The 18,805-nt window shown below is 43.0% G+C and overlaps 1 protein-coding gene across 4 annotated transcripts in view; it reads right to left on the bottom strand.

The window, feature by feature from the left end:
- Positions 1–18,805, bottom strand: part of RELCH (RAB11 binding and LisH domain, coiled-coil and HEAT repeat containing) — a 127,184-nt gene that overhangs the window by 11,548 nt on the left and 96,831 nt on the right. For 2 of the 4 annotated variants that reach the window (XM_044293122.1, XM_044293120.1), the window contains 5 exons: positions 18,509–18,608; positions 12,901–12,983; positions 10,465–10,528; positions 9,065–9,203; positions 7,857–7,973 (listed from right to left, as the gene is read on the bottom strand). In XM_044293122.1, the coding sequence (XP_044149057.1) occupies positions 7,857–7,973; positions 9,065–9,203; positions 10,465–10,528; positions 12,901–12,983; positions 18,509–18,608 (503 nt within the window). Of the gene's footprint in view, positions 1–7,856; positions 7,974–9,064; positions 9,204–10,464; positions 10,529–12,420; positions 12,504–12,900; positions 12,984–18,508; positions 18,609–18,805 lie in introns of those variants that run through there. The other 2 variants (XM_044293121.1, XR_006389948.1) reach the window with 2 other exon arrangements.

Here is an 18,805-nt window from a genome sequence, read left to right as displayed (position 1 = left end):
GTTGTTTGTAAGTCTTCTGTGAAAAACGTGTAAAAACTGATTGCACCCACACTGAACGCAATTGCAGACAAAACTGACTTAACTTGCTTGCGAAATGGTGCGAGTTTCACTGAACGCACCTGGATACAATCCGTATCGTTCGTGTGAAAGAGGCCTAAGGTCCCTTTCACAAGAATGAGTTTTCCGCACGGGTGCGATGCGTGAAGTGAACGTATAGCACCCACACTGAATCCCTCATTTCAATGGGTCTTTGCACACAAGCGTTTTTTTCACTCAACAGTTCTGCGTTGTGTGAGAATTGCAGCATGTTCTATATTCTGCAGCCCTGGTCCCATAGAAGTGAATGAGACTTCAGTGAAAAACGCATTGCATCCAGATACAGTCCGGGTGCAATGCGTTTTTCACTGATGGTTGCTAGGAGATGTTATTTGTACATCTTCAGTTTTGTTTCACACGAGTGAAAAAAAATAATGAAACCCTGAACGCAATTGCAGACAAAACTGAATGAACTTGCTTGCAAAATGGTGCGAGTTTCACTGAATGAATCCCGACACAATCCGTATAGTTTATGTGAAAGAGGCCTAAGGTCGAATTTTTCTAGCAGGGCTTCAAGAAGGCTTGGATCTAGGGCTACCATCAGGAATTTCGGGGCTCCATACAGGCAAAACTGGGCCTCCCACCTACCCGTTTGCCAATCACGATAAATAATATGTTCATAATCTGTATTCTGTTCAAATGAAGACTACGATCTTATGAGTGAAACAAGTAAACTTACAGTACCACCATAAGGAATAAAAATCCCCTAAAAATCCATATTTACAGCAGAGCTTTCTACAGAGGAGTACAGTTACAGAAGGTCTGGGGTTCAAATCTCATTGGGATCAGTGGAATAATTTTTATAGTAAAAGTTATGGCATAAGAACAGAATTTCTACTTTCCAGCTTTTTTTCTGTTATGATAAAAGTTACAATTTTCAGCAATGTTATTGCTATTAAAAGATTAAAACAAAAACCATTAAAGGGGTTGTCTCACTTCAACAAATGGCATTCATCATGTAGACAAAGTTAATACAAGGCACTGTCTAATGTAATGCATTGTCAGTGTCCACATTGCCTCCTTTGTTGGCTTGATTCATTTTTCCATCACATTATACTCTGCTTGTATCCAGGGGTTGTGACCACTTTGCAATCCAGCAGCAGTGGCCGTGGTCACACACTAGTGGAAAACATCTGGCCTATGTACAGTCCCATGGTTCCAGTCACCAGAGAGGTTGGCACCTTTTTCTATCGTGTGAAAGCACAGCCACCACTGTTGGATTGTATGATGGTATGTAGATTGTGGGCCCTCTCTCCTTTTGTACCAGTTTGTAACTCATCTTGATTAGTGAAATTGTCTGTATTATGTATGTGCACCCCTTATCACATGTACAGCGCTATGGAATGAATGGCGCTTTAATAAATAAAAAATAAAAAATAATAATAATAATGGTCGTTACCCCTGGAAACGAGCAGTGTATAATGTGAACAATTTATTTATGGTGATTGATAAATTATGCAAAGTTATTCCCTTTCAGGTCAGTAATATACTATTTATTTAGTGTTATACCTTGTAAGCCCTCACGGGCAGGGCCCTCTCTCCTTCTGTACTAGTTTGTAACTCATCTTGTTTATGATTAGTGCAATTGTCTGTATTATGTATGTGCACCCCTTATCACATGTACAGTGCTATGGAATGAATGGCACTTTAATAATAAATAATAATAATGCCTGTGAAAAAATAGCTTTTTAAGCACAGAAAATGTAGTCCTTTCAACAGAGCAGGTCTGTAGTGTAATGGTAACTCTTTTGCTTGCCATACAGTAGGTCTGGGGTTCAAATACTGATGAAGACCTGTTAAATAATTTTTTTAGTAAAAGTCTGTGCGTTAGAAGAGTGCCCTTCCCTCAACCCACATCCAGCAGTACAGCGGATACTAATGAGGCTGCCATGCCCTGCGTTGACCTGTGATGTTCCAGCTGAAAGGGGAAGAGGCAGAGACCTGATGCTACACACACTTCCCATGAGTCTTGTGCTGGGATGTAAACATAGGGTGCGGGTCACAGATCGCAATTATGCTGGTGGGAGTCAAAATGCACTTCTAACTTCATTATCTTACTTACATAATGCAGTAAAGTTGAACGCTGGTATTTTTTTGTGTGTGTGTGTAACAGGAAAACTCCAAGTCAATTACTGTCTCTGACCGCCCAAAAAGTAAATGTATTCCATTTAGATTTGTGACCTTGTTTACTCTTTATGAGCATGTCTATAGATGGTGGATAAGCTGCAGATTTTCAGCTGCAAAATTGTGTGCAGAAAATTTGCAGCATATACACTACCAGCAACGTGGATGAGCCATACGCTGCAAAGAAACAACAAAAACCTCATGCTTTTTTAATTTTTTTTCCAGTACTAAAATGGGATTTTTCTTGTTCGTATCATTGGGGGGACACAGGAGACCATGGGACGTTCCAAAGCAGTACCATGGGTAGGGAATAAAAGACTAGAACAAATCTAAGGCCCGTCATAGGGCCCCGCACAGAAATGTGGGGAAAGGATGCACAGGAACCCTAAATAGGATAGGAAGAGTATGTACCAGGAAGGCCAGTCAGAGAGCATAGAACGTACAGTGTCTTAGACTGGGCAAAAAGCGGAAAACCCAGTTAAACAAAGCCCAAAGGTTCAAGAGGCTTCAGAAGATGTGGATAGCAGCCCATAATATCCACAAGAAGGATGAGCATGTCTGACGACAATGATGTGCAGAAGGTACTTCCAGATAATGAAGACCACAGAATTGCTGTGGGGACCTGGACTGAAAACCCAGGATGTCTTGCATGGCAATAGGCCCCAGGGAAAACCGAGGGGTGTCAACTCAACAGAAATGAACCTGTATAATCTGGGTATGCACAAGACCTGGTGACCGAGCAACAGGAAAACCCAGACACATCCTTACCAAATGTGTAAGTATCAGGATGGGATCCTTAAACCCAGGATAAAACTGAAAAAACTGGAAGGAATTACTGGGCAACTGGCAGAGGACTAGTCCTGTAGGCATCTCCTAGGTACGTGAGGAGACCCCTGTGGGCCAATTTGTGAAAGAAAATAGCGAGTAGCCAGTCCGTTGTAAAGAATCCAGCACGAGAAGAGACTAAAAAGTATGGAAAACCATAGACAAATGGGGAGCAGTCTAAGAGCAAAAGACTGTATCCCCGGGGATCAGTAGAATCCCAGCCGTGCAGCAGAGAGCAATGCGGCAGAAGAGTGCAGCCAAAACAACCTCTGCCACTGGACAAAAGGAAGACTGCGAGTGATGCTGGAACCAGGACATCATCATGACTAGCATTAGACAGCCTGAGGAAACTGAGCAATCACACTCTTAAAAGAGCGTAGGCTACAATACATGAGAGAGAGCACATACACTCGCCGGAATACACTCATGGAGGCCGATCCAAAAAGGTAAGGATCGCAGCATACATCTTTGCTTAAAAATTAAATGCCCCCTAAGGAGCAGGTATTGTGGAAGACAGATGCCCCCAGAGCCGTAGAGGCTTGTCGTGAGACTTAACAAAATAAGCTGCTTGATAATTTACAAACTGTCTGAATCAGGCAGACTCAACTGCAGGCTGAAAAACAAAAATAACATAGTGATCAGTAGAAGCACACGGACGCCAAAAATAATCGGAGGTGTGTAGGATTCGTCAGAGACCATCTACTGTCACCGTGTAGCGACAATGCGGTTGTCAGCAGAATGCAAATATTGGTCCGAGATAGGAGAAATACTATTCCAGGAGAGAAGGTGAGAACTATGTCCGACGTCACAAAAACAGAGAAAATCTGGACCTAGAAGAAAAAATAGTGCAGGCATTCCAGAACAGTAAGACTCCAACCTCAGGAGTATGGATACTGGCCAGGTAGGCAGAAACATATTCTGGGGGAGCACAATCAGTCGTCTTGCGGAGGGGCTTAACGTAGAAAGGGTGTTGCGTTCCAGCAACGAAACATCTATTAGCATTGACAACATGCAACATCACCATAGTCCCGTCCGGTGAGGGGAGAAAAGCAGTTGATGCACAGTATGTGCCCTAAATAGGTGTGTCCCCTTCATAAGGACATGTCAAATCTATTACTCAACTCTTAAAAGAGGCAGTGTTAAATGAAAACCTTGTGGTAGACCAATGTCATAGAAACAAGGGGGTTATGCCAACCAGGGAGAACCCTGCATGCAGAACCTGGTCAGACAATGGAAGTACTGCAGATAACCATGTCATCAGGAATGAGTGGACGAATAAGCTAATACTGCAAGCGCCAGCATAAAGACTCCACCTATTGGTGCAACGGCATCCATTGGTCATGTAAAATGAGCCGGAGATCCACCTGAGAGGGCATGTAGACACAACCACCACACCCAAGACCAGTGTGAGAGATCCACCTATAGGAGAGAAGCGGTAGAAGCTACAGCATACAAAGCCAGTGCCGAAACATGAAACGGAACAGAAGGCAAGAACCATATCCAGTGCAAATGCAAGGAGAGAGGAAGAGAGCAACGTGGGTGCCACCATGGCTTGCAGGGGGAATGTAAGCCCCAAGCCTGAGAAGGGAACCACACAGTGGTAGGCAAGGCACTTAGGGCTAAGGCAAATTCTCCACCTGAGAATGGGGCCAGGGGTAGTCACAGGAACTAGTCCTGGCGCAATACTCCACCTAAGGAGGAGGTCATATTGTAGAAACCATAGTATACGGTGATAGCACCATACTCCACCTGATGAGGAGACCATACAGAAGGTGCCATGGCATGGAGTGCTAACACAAATCCTTCCCCTGAAAAGAAGCCCATACAGATAGTAACCACCAAAACAAGGGCTAGCGCAATACCTGAGAAGTCCATACAGTAGTAGCCATGATATGTAGCGCTAGAGTAAATACTCCCCCTGAGAAGGAGGCTATACCGTAGTAGACACAAAAGCAAAAGTCAGGGTAGACACCCACCTGGGAAGGAGGTACTACAGTGGTAGCTACGATCTCTAGTGCTAGCATAAATACTCCACCTGTGGAAAAGGACATAGAGTAGTAGCCATGGAATGGAGTCCTAGCCTAAATACGCCACCTGAAAAGGAGGAGCGCTTGAAGTGGAAACAGTATTCAGAGACAGTGTAATATTCAATTCTCTTGGTAGTAACCACCGAATTCTCTTCTACAGATACACCTCGTAAGAAGGTGTTGAGTATCATGACCAATCATGTAGTGTGGAGTCCCACCGTGACTTGAAGTGGTGTACACCTGATACAGCCTGGGAGGACAGGGACGGCCATGTCGGCACTCAAAACCAACAACCAAAAACAAATGGGATAATGCGGTAGTAGCTGCCGTATCCAGTGGTTGCGCCCGTATTCCGCTTGTGTGGGAAGACCAGGTAATAGTAGGTACCGTCTCTTGGCATACACCCCTGTGGAAGAGAAAGAATATGATAGGAAATATAGTATCTGGTGCTGTGGCGTAGTAGACACAGTATCCAATGGTGGTGCAATTACTTCACCTGTTCATGTGAATACTGAACTTGTGGGGAGTAGGTAACACAGGATATCCTAACCAGCAATTACTCCGCCTATGGAAGGGGGTAATGCGACCGGCTGTGCTGTATCCAGTGGTCGTGCAATTACACCACCTATGAAGGGAGTTAATGCAGTGGCCATACAATTACGCCAGGCATTTGGCATAGGAATGGAGGGGTGGAGAGGGGAGGAAAGGAGAGAAGAGGTGGGGGTGAGAGATTGGGGGAGGAGGTGGATGGAGGGGGTTATACTCACCCTGTGTTCACAATACTCGCCCCATCTACATCCTCTTCCACGTGATGCGTGGACTGTGGATTGTCCACAACGGAACTGCCTGTGAAAAATCTGCAGCAAAGAGGGGATTTAAAAATAAAAATAAAATCTCTGCATGATGTAGAGAACATCTGCGCTGGAATCCGCACATAACCTATCATGTATAGTGGATTTTACATCTGCTGCATGCCAATTTATGTTGACAGCGCAAATGTGGTTGCTTTGGATTTTGGCCACATCTGCTGCAGTGGACTCCCTACATGTGGCCATACCCTTACCTGAACAAGAGAGCAAAAAATAATGCTAGGCTGGAAAAGCAGTTCTCTTTCCTGGTCATAGTTTAGTGTAGTACTTTGGTTACAGTTTTTCCCGGCAGACTTATGAAGAGAAGACCAACATCTCTAGAATGAGGAAGTCACACAAGGCCATGTTGTGACCGTATAAAGCTTTGCAAGTAACACAACTCAAAGTCCTGTTTATGGCACCAAATCCAATGGCAAAATCTTCAAAGACATTTTTTCAAACATCAAGTAGTTACAATGTTCCCACATATCACATCACAAAAAAGGGAAAAGAAATTCTGTGGTTTCATGAGAAATGTTTCAGCGACCAGAAAAGTTTTGAAATGTCTGTAGCATCAGTATTTATTCTTCACTTCCACGTCCAGAGTAATTGTCTAAAGTTAGGTTTCGATAATGTGTTTGTAACACTAGTATCCGAAACATAGGTTACATCTCCACCACGTCTGAGAAATATAAAGAAGCAGCTGCTCAAAGAACTCAAAAGCCCAGAGGTAACAGACTAACTCCAAGACAACATCTGTTTCCATTACAGACATCTGCTCAATTTCCCTACCAGGCAGAGAACCAATAAACCGCTCTTAGGGTCCATTCACACGTCCGTTTTTGCTTTCCTGATCTGTTCCGTTTTTTGCGGAACAGATCAGGACCAGATCAGGACCCATTCATTTTCAATAGGGTCCTGGAAAAAATCGGACAGCACAATGTGTGCTGTCCGTTTCCGTTGTTCCGTTCCGCATGTCCGTTTAAATATAAAACATGTCCTATTATGTTCCTGAAAAATCGGATCCTGGTACAATGCAAAGTCAATGGTTCCGCAAAAAACGGAAGACATTCGGATGTCATTCCGTATGTCTTCCGTTTTTTGCGGAATCCGTTCCTGGAAACACACAGCAAATAATTATTTATTTATTTTTTTTTCAAAGAAATCCAAACAACTTTATTTGATTATTGAAATGTATACATGTTTCCGTTTTTTGCGGATCCGCAAAAAACGGATGACATATGGAAACATTTTCAGGAACAACGGATCCGCAAAAAACGGACCGTTTTTCAGGATGAAAAAAAAACAGGACGTGTGAATGGACCCTTAAAGGGGTTCTCTGGTAAAAATGATTATTGAGCAAGTGTCCCCAGCCTGCCTACCTTACTGAAAGGATTATACTTACCTGCTGCTGCATGTCCATCTTCTGGTTGCCATGCTGTGCTTTCATCCGCCTGGTCACATGCTCTGCTGCAGCCAGTGACTGGCTTCAGCAGTGACATGGCCCCAAGCAGCATGTCACCACTGAAACTAGGCATTGGCTGCAGCAGAGCATGTGACCATATTCTGCGTCGGATGTAAACACCAACGGGACCGAAAAATGGACATGTGGGAGGCAGTGCAGAGGACTGGAGTGGTGAGGAGCAGCCAAGTATAGTCCTTTCAGTAAGGTAGGCAGGCTGGGGACACTTGCTAAATAATCATTTTTTCAGAGCACCCCTTTACAGGTGCAAGCAAAAACTGTATAGATTATGGTATCAGGACCACCATATATTCTTTTACACATGCCTTGGCTAAAACCCATTTGGTTAGGTTTCACATTGAAAGTGACTTTGTAAAACAGAGAAAACATGAAGATTTACAGCACTTATTGGAATGCGTACAACCAAAAACCATTTCCCCGCAACCCCAGATGAACATGCAGAAAAAAGGATACAGCAGCAGGAGAGAGCACTGTACGCTTCAAACAGATACGTGGCGATGTCCAGTCTTTTAGAATCCACAGACTGCTGATTATTGACCAAAGCTAGTTTGTGCAGATGCGGAAGAACAACTAGAAGACAAAACTATGAACATTAGTTATGAAACCCTTAAGCATGCGCTGGGGATACGTCACCAAGAATAAGCCAAGTGTCCCATATCCTATGAAAGCCAACGTGCCCCCATTAAATGGTCCCCAAAAAGCTAAATCGCGCAGGACAAAGGCATTTTAAGGAGGTCCGATGACTAACCGGGCTCTCTGTAGGGCTGCCAGGAAGCCCGGTGACGTCACTAGCACTGATCGGCGGGCTAAAACGGCTAGGGCAGCGCTAAAGCACAGCCATCAGAGCCGGTCACGTCACCGAACACACTGCCGGGCAGAAGCTTCCGCCCAGCAGTGTTATTGTAAACAAAAGAGCCCGTGCCCTGCGTGATTGAGCGCAGGGCAAAGGAGAGCATCGGAGCACGAGATGCTCCGATGACAACATCAGGGGGGCTGCCTGGGTGAAAATATGGTTATGTCCGGGTTCAGCTCTGAACCCGGACAATCCCTTTAAGTGATTCTACGCCCTTTAGCACCGTACAAACCTTTATTGTTTCCCCGACAGATAAGGATATGACCCCTCTCGGCTGAGGGATGACAGGGGCATGTGATCAGCACTTTGTATGTAGGATCACTATTGTGGGGAACCGGTTTAAATAAAATGATACTAAAAGTTAAGTTTTACTCTTCACACCTCCTTTTGGGCACATGATTCCCCCAGCAGTAGTAGGCCACTTGTAAGAGCTGTAATGTACAGCATCACGTTACAGGGATGGGTAGCCCTTTAATTGAAGAAGTACATTGCATCGACAGTTTAAACCAGTATTAAAAACTGTCTGCAGTGATAATGTATATAGACTCCTCATATTAACAAGTTTACTTTTTCTTTCAGATTTGGTTTTACCAGGCGAAACAAATATATTTTACAATGGCAAAAAAAAAAAAAAAAAAAAAAAAAGAAGGTGTAACACACTGTCAATACTAAAAGGTGAAGTACAGCAAGTAAAGAAGTGGACTGTAATTGATGGTCACTATGTATGGACACTGCCTGCTGCTCTCTGTAAGTACGAGATGCTGGCACACACCACCGCTGCCTGTCTGCGACTGTGTCGGTCACTCACATTCATCTCTGAACCTAGGCTCCGCATTTGGTCCAACTCTCCCGAACGTCCTGATTATTTCGATCTGCAGGGAGTGCTGATCTTGATATTGAGGGTCTTCCAGGAATGACGCCAACTGCATTTTCACCCTCTCTAGTAACTGCAACGTAAGAATTATCACAAAGCACGTACATATCGCATTGTGAAAGGACAACGGGCTAATGACTATCTGTGCGTCCTTTATAGCCTTGTAGGGACAGGCACCATGCTGAATTAATGTTACCAATAAATGAGAATCCGAATTTACCTTTATTATTAATTTTGTCTTTATAGCACCAACATATTGTGTAGTGCTGTACACAGATAATATTCACTCTTCTCACAATGTTAATTCTTAACTTTTACACTCATTTTATTGGCAGCTAATTAACAGTAACTCAGGAAGAAGATACTGCCCCTATAAACAACCTGTGCACAGTAGCGTAATACACAGCAGGTAATGGATGGTGGCATTCTGGACAGAAGCATTATTTGGCCTGTTTAGCTTCTTCTCTAGTGCACCCCCCAGTCAGTACAGACATGGAAATTGCATAATCTGTTTTAAAAGCCTAGTGGGATTGATTTGGGAGAGTATTAGGGGTTAGGTGTCTGAGAGACCTACTCTTCAAGTCTGGGTTTCCATGGGGCAGCTGCAACCCTGCCCATGATGGCCAATGGCTGTATAAATTTGGTGGTTAACTGAGGTATTACCTTGAAATTTGTGTGACCGGTGTGAGTGGACAGGGTTGCAGCCCCCACATCACAGCCCCCTGAGGAAATCCAGCCTGAACATTTACCCTAGTTATAAATACCGTAAAACAAACATTTCCTAAAATGCACTATTCACAACACATCTTTCAACCCCAACCTACAAACTCTCTTTCATTTTCCTATCCTATGACTTGAGGTCATGGAATAAAAATATGCAAAAATGATTGCGTCTCTGGTGCGGACCCATTCACTTCAATGGGGCCGTGAAAGATGCGGACAGCACACAGAGTGCTCTGTTCCGTGGCCCCGCAAAAAAAATATAACATGTCCTATTCTTGTCCTTTTTGCAGACAAGAATAGGCATTTCTACAATGGGCCGTCCGTTCCGCAAATTGCAAAAGGCACACGGGCAGCTTTCGCGTTTTGCGGATCCGCAACTTGAGAATCTCAAAAAACAGAACGGTCGTGTGCATGAGGCCTTAAAGCATCACATCAATTATGTTGTTTGTAGAAGTGCATTTCTATACAAATGGCGTGTTTTTCTAAGAAATGTTTAGCAAATTAGCTCATATTACGTAGTACAATAGTGGAGAAGGATTTCAGCAGTGTCAGATCTCGCAGCATGCAATGAAAGAACTGTGCATTATGGTTGTGCTTCCAATCATACCCACCTCCCTCTGGGTAACAGTCTCCATGATGGTACCAAATGCTGGGATGGTAGCAATTCTCACAGAACTGTAATAGATGAAAAGACAATTTGCTATTTCTATTGAAGGCAACAAACTTAAAGGGGCTCTCCGGGCTTAATACAAACTAGATTTTCTTCAACTTGTGGAAGAAAGAAAGATTGTTTGGTTAATATATACAGTTGTGTTCAAAATAATAGCAGTGCATTTAAAAAAGTGAATAAAGCTCAAAATCCTTCTAATAGCCTTTATTTCCATACACACAAATGCATTGGGAACACTACACATTCTATTCCAAATCAAAACATGAAGAAAAATATATCAAATTTGTGTTGTTCCTCTAAAAACAAAATTGAAGAAAAGTGAATATTAGACTGTTAAAAAAATAGCAGTGTTTGTATTCTTCTTTACAAACTCAAACATTCACCAAGATTTTGCTTTCCTTTGAATCACTTAACTAATATTTAGTTGTATAACCACTGTTTCTGAGAACTGCTGTACATCTGTGTTGCATGGAGTCAACCAACTTCTGGCGCCTGTGAACAGGTATTCCAGCCCAGGATGATTGGACTACATTCCACAGTTCTTCTCCATTTCTTGGTTTTGCCTCAGAAACTGCATTTTTGATGTCACCCCACAAGTTTTCTATTGGATTAAGATGCGAGGATTGGGCTGGGCACTCCATAACGTCAATCTTGTTGGTCTGGAACCAAGATGTTGCACGTTTACTGGTGTGTTTAGGGTTGTTGTCTTGTCTTGTTGGAACACCCATTTCAAGGACATTTCCTCTTCAGCACAAGGCAGCATGACCTCTTCAAGTATTCTAAAGTATTCAAACTGATCCATGATCCCTGGTATGCAATAAATAGCCCCAACACCGTAGTATGAGAAAGGCCAGTCAATGTGCTCTTTGGCAAATTGTAACCTCTTCAGCACGTCTTTAACAGCACAAAGTCAGGTAAATTTAGACCTTCTTTGATCTCCCTGGAGCTGATTGTTGGCAGAGTTCTTGCCATTTTGGCTATTCTTATATCCATTCGAATGGTAGTTTTTCACTTTCTTCCACTTCTTTCAGGTTTTGGTTGCCATTTTTAAGCATTTGCGAACATTTTAGCTGAGCAGCCTATCATTTGCTGCACTTCTTTATATGTTTTCCCCTCTCCAATCAACTTTTTAATCAAGGTACGCTGTTCTTCTGAACAATGTCTGGAACGACCCATTTTCATCAGAATTTCAGAGAGAAATGCACTGTAACCAGCACGTACAACATATTCTGCCTTCCTACCATAAATAAGGGCAATAATTGCCACCTGTTTTTTTAAATGAATGAATGAACTCCACACTGCTATTATTTTGAATATGCCCCTTTCAGTAACCGATTGAATTACACAGAATTAGCAACATGCATGTCATGACTGTTGGGTTTCTATTACTCTACTACACCTGCTAGTAAATTATTTGCCACATAGAAATATAATCTCTACCAAAAACAGTGATTGATCAGGTTAGTGATGTCTGACTACTAATATTTTGAACACAGCTGTACCTGTCCTTCGCTCAGTAATGCTACTATTCCTGCTCCACTCACACACCCGATGTGTGTCTTCTCTTCCTGCGCAGCTGGAATTACTCTTGTGCACCTGAACAGGAACAGCACACATCATGTCGGGATCCAGACGGAAGAGCCCCCAGCCTGTGCGAGTGCAGCGGGGACAGCAGCAATGGCCAAGTGAGGGACAGGTAAGTATTAACCAAACGTTCTTTCTTCCAGAGGTTAGCAGAAAGGCTAGTTTTTTTTTTAATAAAATGTCCAGAGAACTCCTTTATAAAAACAATAAAACAAGCACCTTTAATGAACTGGATTTTAAATCTACTCATTGAAGGGAGAGAAAAAAAATCTCAAAATAGGAGAATTAACTAGAGTCATGTATTGGAACTCACAATTCTGGGTCACTGGACAAGGTAACAAGGGCCGGAGCAACTCGCTTGTCAATTAAGGATTCTTGCATGCCTCGGAGAATGAGCTGTAACCAGTCAACATGCAATGAAAAAATTGCTTGGTAAAAAGGAAAGCAGACCTTGGCTAGCTGTGACTGTGGATGGGCAGACAGTATACTTGGGTCTCTTGATTTAAATCCACCGTACTAGTCATAGAGGTAGTGGAAAGGCACACAACTAACATAGTTGTATCATTCTAATAAACTTGTTAGTCAAAATGTTAAGCATCCTGCTACAAGTAAGATATGCCCCATCAGTTTAAGTCCTTGCAAATCTCTTTGGATATTAATCTGTCAAAATAAGAATTACAATTAAAAATTATTTTTTTTTGCCAATAAGAAGTGATTATGGCAAATAATGTAAACTGAGGGGCATTTCCTAGGGTCAGGATGCTTAAAAGTTCAAAGCAGCAAAGAAACTTACATTTCTGGATCGCTGGACAGAGTGATGAGAGCAGGGACAACTCTCTGAGCTACCAAAGTCTCATTCACCCCCTTCACCAAAAGCTGATTGGACGGAGCAAGGGAGAGTCATGGTGTGGTGCACAGGAGAGCGAGCAGGAAGAATGGCAACAGAGCGAAAGAAAGGGGAAAAACATAAAAAACGTAAAGATTAGAAGCCACTACTTTAAGGCTAAAGCATAATCTAGGTAGAAAGGTCAGCCAGAGGTCTGGAAAACCATAACCAACATTATCAAATACAGCATAAAATATGGAAATGAAAACTTACTAAAAATAAATAAAAAAAAATAAAAAATTGCTAGGCAAAAATGCTACAAAACACATTGCAGATTGCTCAATAGCTTTAACATGCTGATTTTTAGAAGATCGTCAAATCCGAACTGAAGAACAGAAGACCTTTGCTTTAGATGTGCATGTATGAGTTGAGAATACTGGTACACTACAAGATACGTTACTAGCTGTTCTTTTTATTCCTACACACCCGGTGGCAAAAAAAACATTTCTAAGAAAAGACCTGGATAACTGAAACCAGACGGATCTGTTATGCTTACTATTAACTCCTATTATGACAGAATGCTTCTTAAAGGCTTCCGTGGTGTATTCCGTGATAACAGAATTGCACAAATACCCAAACGAGAACTTGAAAAACACAAGTTCGCTCATCTCTAGAGATAAACTAAAACTGTTTTGCTTTTCATATGTAAAGCATTGTGATCTGCATCAGGAAATGTGTCTTAGGCATTTCACAGCCTATACTGTACATTTAAAAGAGCCAGGTCAAAGAAAGTACCGACAGGTTTCCCCAGTACAAAAGACAGGTGTGGCCATCTTTATTCTAAATGCATTAAATAGACATTACATGAAGTTACAACATGATTCTTAATGGCTATTGTTTTACTGCAGTTGTTTACTGAAAAGCATTATCCCATGATTAATGTAAAGAATTAAAATAGGACATCATATAGTACATGACAATCCCTTTCTAACAAAGCTAGAACCAGCCTTGTACCTCCCATGGATCCAGAGATCCCCCTATTCATTGCTCCAACTGTTCTACTAGATTGATTTCAAGTTGGCTGCCCAGGGGGCGTGTCCATTGAAGTAATACCTGCAGCTAGTGAAAGCTGAAGGACCCAACTGAGCATGTGTGTCCACCTCAGCAAGGTGGACAGAAGTTCGAAAACTGCAGGTGGAGCTATACAGATAATTTCATTGAATAACTCAGTGGCTATGCAAAATATTTAGTTGCATGCAATTACAAAAATGTTCAGATCCAGGTGCTGGTTTGAAAACTGAGGCTAGGTCACCATAAGGGTCCATGAACAGGTGCTGACCTATTCATTTTCAATGGGGCCAGAATCTGCTGTCCACATCCGCATTTGTGGATATACAGAAATAACTACAACATCCCTATCCAATACTTTACTAATAAAATATTCTCATGCCATGTTCAAAGCCAGCAAGACTAACAGGTTAGTTGGAAAGTCCCCTTGGCTCCCCTGAAAGAAATATGCAATCGCATGCCACGTACAAAGTAAAAGGCTTCCTTAGCCAGAAAATTTCAAAACTTGGCGTTCTTGATGGCCACCATACAAAGTACCCATACAGATACAACTAATACTGCAGCAGTTATGTCCCAAAAACAGGACCACAAAAGTGCTTCAACCTAACTATACTCTCAGGATTTTTGGAAATGTATTGCCCTTACTTATACTGTATGTAAGGTCCAGCCAATAGGGCTGAGTTATCTTATCTGGCAGATCACTATCCGTAATAAAATTCTTGAAATACCAGTTCACATACTAATAGAAATCAAAGGCAAAATGGATTCACAAAGCAAATACATGAGGAACTCCAAGAAAAATCCAGCGCCTTACTAGAAATCCTGATACCTGATGAAGGTGCCGGTTTGATGCCACAACGCACAGTAACCTAGAAAGTATTCACCTGTACAGTGCCAGAGGTGACCCGCTGTCACGGCTGAGGATGGGGGAAACCCTCAGCCGTGTGATGCCAGATGATGTTGTGGCCATGAGAACAGGATAGGGAGCAGGTCACCTCCTCAAGCATCCCTAACCTGACCCTAACTCCTAACCTGCATGGGCCGACCTTAAAAGGTAGGAGGACCCATGCGCAGGAACCTCGGAGCCCTGACTTACCCTCCGCAGATCCCTGAGCTAGGAGCTGGGTAAGACGACCTACTCCTCCTAGGCACGGAGGAGCAGGAGTCTCAATGGCCAAGCTGTTGGGAAAAGGGGAACTCATACAGCCTTACGGATATGGCAGGCGAACTAGTAGTTCCACCAACCTGCCACAGCCTTGCTGACTGGATCCCTGTGCGAACAGGAATCCAGAACCGTAAGCTGCACCAAAACACATAGGAAGGTCCCAACAGAACATCACATACAACATCACACACAAAGACATAAACATAACAACATATCTTTATGACCACAGGGGTGGCTCTCACTGGCAGGTAATATGCACAGGAGGCTGCTCCAGCCAAGCATGACTGAAGCAACCTACTGAGCCATGCCAAACACCAAGGCTATATAGGCCAAGAAGCCACACCCCACAGTCGGACACACCCAGTGACATCACACACACACTGGGAAGGGAGTTAACCCTTCCAGCACTACAGAATGGAAACACACATAATGGGGAAGTGACCAAACTAAGATCACACTGTGGCTGTTGCCGCAGGCAACGGCATGGGTGGCAGCCATCCTTGGAGACAGCCCGAAGGCCGGGACACTGCCACCACATGTACAACATACCAAACGTTGCCACGGGCAGCCACAGTGAAGGGAAAAAGTGTCAAAGTGCACACCAGACAACACAAAGTGCACACCAGACAACACAAAGTGCACACCAGACAACACAAAGTGCACACCAGACAACACAAAGTGCACACCAGACAACACAAAGTGCACACCAGACAACACAAACGTGCATACACACACGCACACAACTCCAAGGGAACCGCACACATAGCTGTTGTCCGCGACAACCGCACTTGAGGCAAACAACATCATGCCTCAAGCTGCGGTTGAAACAACTACCCAAACCGCGGGCAACTGTATGCGGCTCCCAAGGAGTCACGGCCATAACCGTGGCACCCGCAGATTTGGATCGCCTGATTACCCGATACACTAGCATGTGAAAAAACTGTCCTATGCTAGATCTACCTAGTCCAACATTTTAGTTCGTCAGAGTCAGGTTCATAGTTAAACACTTAACATAGCCTCAATGTTTTGGACCACAATGCTTTGCTGGAAAGGGTAATATTTAATTTAGAAGCGGAACGGTGATGTGAGGAGCATTTTGTTTCATAAACTGTGAAACTTTTTTTTTAAATTTTTAATTTGATAAAAGTCACTTACATGAAAGAAAAAGTAAAATCATCTATCATTTGTATCCTTTTCCTTACACCCCCCCCCCCACCCTTTCCTTCTCCTGGACATGTGCTTAAAGGGGTTATCCGAAGTCTAAATGTTCACCCCCAATGCCCGGGCCCCTCGTATAGATTATACTTACCTGCTCTGTGGAACCAGCGTTGCTCAAGATCCCTACATGGCCGCTGCTGCATCTTCCCGCTGCGTGGATCAAAACATCCAGTTGGTGGGGGGTGGTGTTTGGGGAGCAGCCAATAGCAGGCCGTGACAGGGACAAGCCTCCCTAGCAGTGGGAGATGCGACAAGGAGATGCAGTGGTGGCCGTGCAGGGATCTGGGGCAATATGAGGGGCCAGGGGATTGGGGGAATCTTTTAGACTTCGGATACCCCCTTTAAACATTCAAGAGATTCATTGTTCTTCTCTTTCAAAGAGACATAAGCATAATTTTCCCAAACTCTTTTGTGCTAAAGCATCGTCCTCTTTTGGCGTATATGTCCAGCAATTCTATTCTCACAATGGAGTTTAAGATGTTTCAGGGGTCATTACGTGTCCAACAGTTTAATATGTTCCTTTCTGCAGTATATTTGGAATATCTTCCTTTGGTAAACTTCTTTCCAACTGAATATGGAAAACCGAAAAGGCTTACTTTTTACAGGAACATTGTATATTCTCTGTGTCCGTTCATGAATTTCCTGCCAAAATTTCCTAATGGCTGGGCATAGCCACAAGTAATGCCAAATGTTTGTTCTCAACAACCTACATTGGTTAATGTTAAAGGTTTTCTTATGAATTAAAGTAGTGATAACCTATCCTAGAATACCAGGCACAGCAATGTACATTCCATAGAAGCTCACTCTCATTCATTTCAATGGGACTGAGCTTCACAAAGGCCATGTGACCAATGAGGCCACAGAGCTCGCCCGAGGCTCATGTCCTCTTCCAACAGATCAGCCGGGAGTAGGATGTCCACCAATCAGATTAATGAGCTATCCTGAGGATAGCAACAGAAAAAATTTAAAGATCGCACCTAATGTCCCTTACCGCTATTTGGAAACACCAGGATGTTGTGGTAGGATGGTTCCACCCAGCAATTATTGGGATTAAAAACAGCAAAATGTCAGCATGTCCTTTATTGTTTCTTGTATATGTGATGAAGAACAGAAGAAAGGACATGCAGACTTCCTTTTGCTTTTTGCTGTTCCGAGTATAGGCCATCAATATTTAAATCCGAGACAATCCCTTTAATTTTGTCATTCACTAATACCCCTCACACACAAAGTCCTTTTTCATGTCTGTTCTGCCCATTATTTTAACATCAAATGTGCTGCACTGTATTATGTGTGCTCTCATCTACAGTCCATTTAAGTGTACATGCACGTTAAAAAAAAAAAAAGTTTGAAAAGGTCATAAAGACATTTCCAAGGATTTGATCAGTGGGGTCTGTGTGCTAAAACCCCCGCTAATCCCTAAAATTAGGAGGTAGAAGTGGTCAGGCAGAGTGTTGTCTTTCCACCCTGCTCAATAGTAGGTCTATAAGCCAGTCTATGTGAGCGCTTCTATCTCGTTTTAGGCATGGGTTGCCCTCTCTCGTCTTGGCACACGGATCCCCACCAATCAATACCTTTGATATGTCACTATGAAATCATCATCAATAGCTGCAGGAAGGTATAGGAACACTTTAAACTTAATTTGCCAGGTATCTGCTCCAGCCTAAAAACTTCCTCTATTCCCACTGCAATATACTACGATCCTCTTCTGTGTGAATAATCATACCGGGTATAATCTGCAAATACAGAGATAACTATCCACATGGTAAGGAAAGGAGAGCAACGATGTAAACCAAAAGTAAAGAGGTGAAAGGTTGTTAGTTTGGTTATTAAATGCTAAGAAAATCTTAAAATCAGTAAGGACTACAGAATCGTATTGTTAATGCCCGGTCAGCAGGACCAGTACATAGTGGCATGCTGCGCTGACGCCATAGCGTGCAGCAGCTGCTACATCTGGATACAAAGAGCCCAGATACTGGGAAATCAATCCTACTAAGGATGCAAAGATAGAGTATGAAATCACACAGGTTTGCAAATAGTTTACATATTCTGCTCCATCTCACAGTACCAGACGCATAGCAAAGCAAACATTGTACAACAAGTAAGGAATTCCACTCCAAGACTAACCTCAAACATTCTGGCTGCGGTACACCGTACAAGTGCTGACGTGTGGACAACCCCATACCAAAGCACAGTCAACAGCAGCTCATGGTATGCTGGATTTGTCCTGTAGGAGGAAGCAAATCTATTAATGGTCTAATAATCACAATGCAATAGGACACAGAAAGAAGTGTATATTTGGCTCAACTTTCTAGAAAGACACCTCAGGGCTGGCTTACAGGAACACCGGTATTTTGGCCCAAAAAGCAGTGCATGTCTTAAAATGGGTTGTCTACTTGACTAAATCCACTTTTCAAACCTCCC

Source organism: Bufo gargarizans, chromosome 5 (genome assembly GCF_014858855.1).
Source record: "Bufo gargarizans isolate SCDJY-AF-19 chromosome 5, ASM1485885v1, whole genome shotgun sequence".
Classification (NCBI taxonomy): Eukaryota; Metazoa; Chordata; class Amphibia; order Anura; family Bufonidae; genus Bufo; species Bufo gargarizans.
This window is presented reverse-complemented; position numbering and strand designations above follow the sequence as displayed.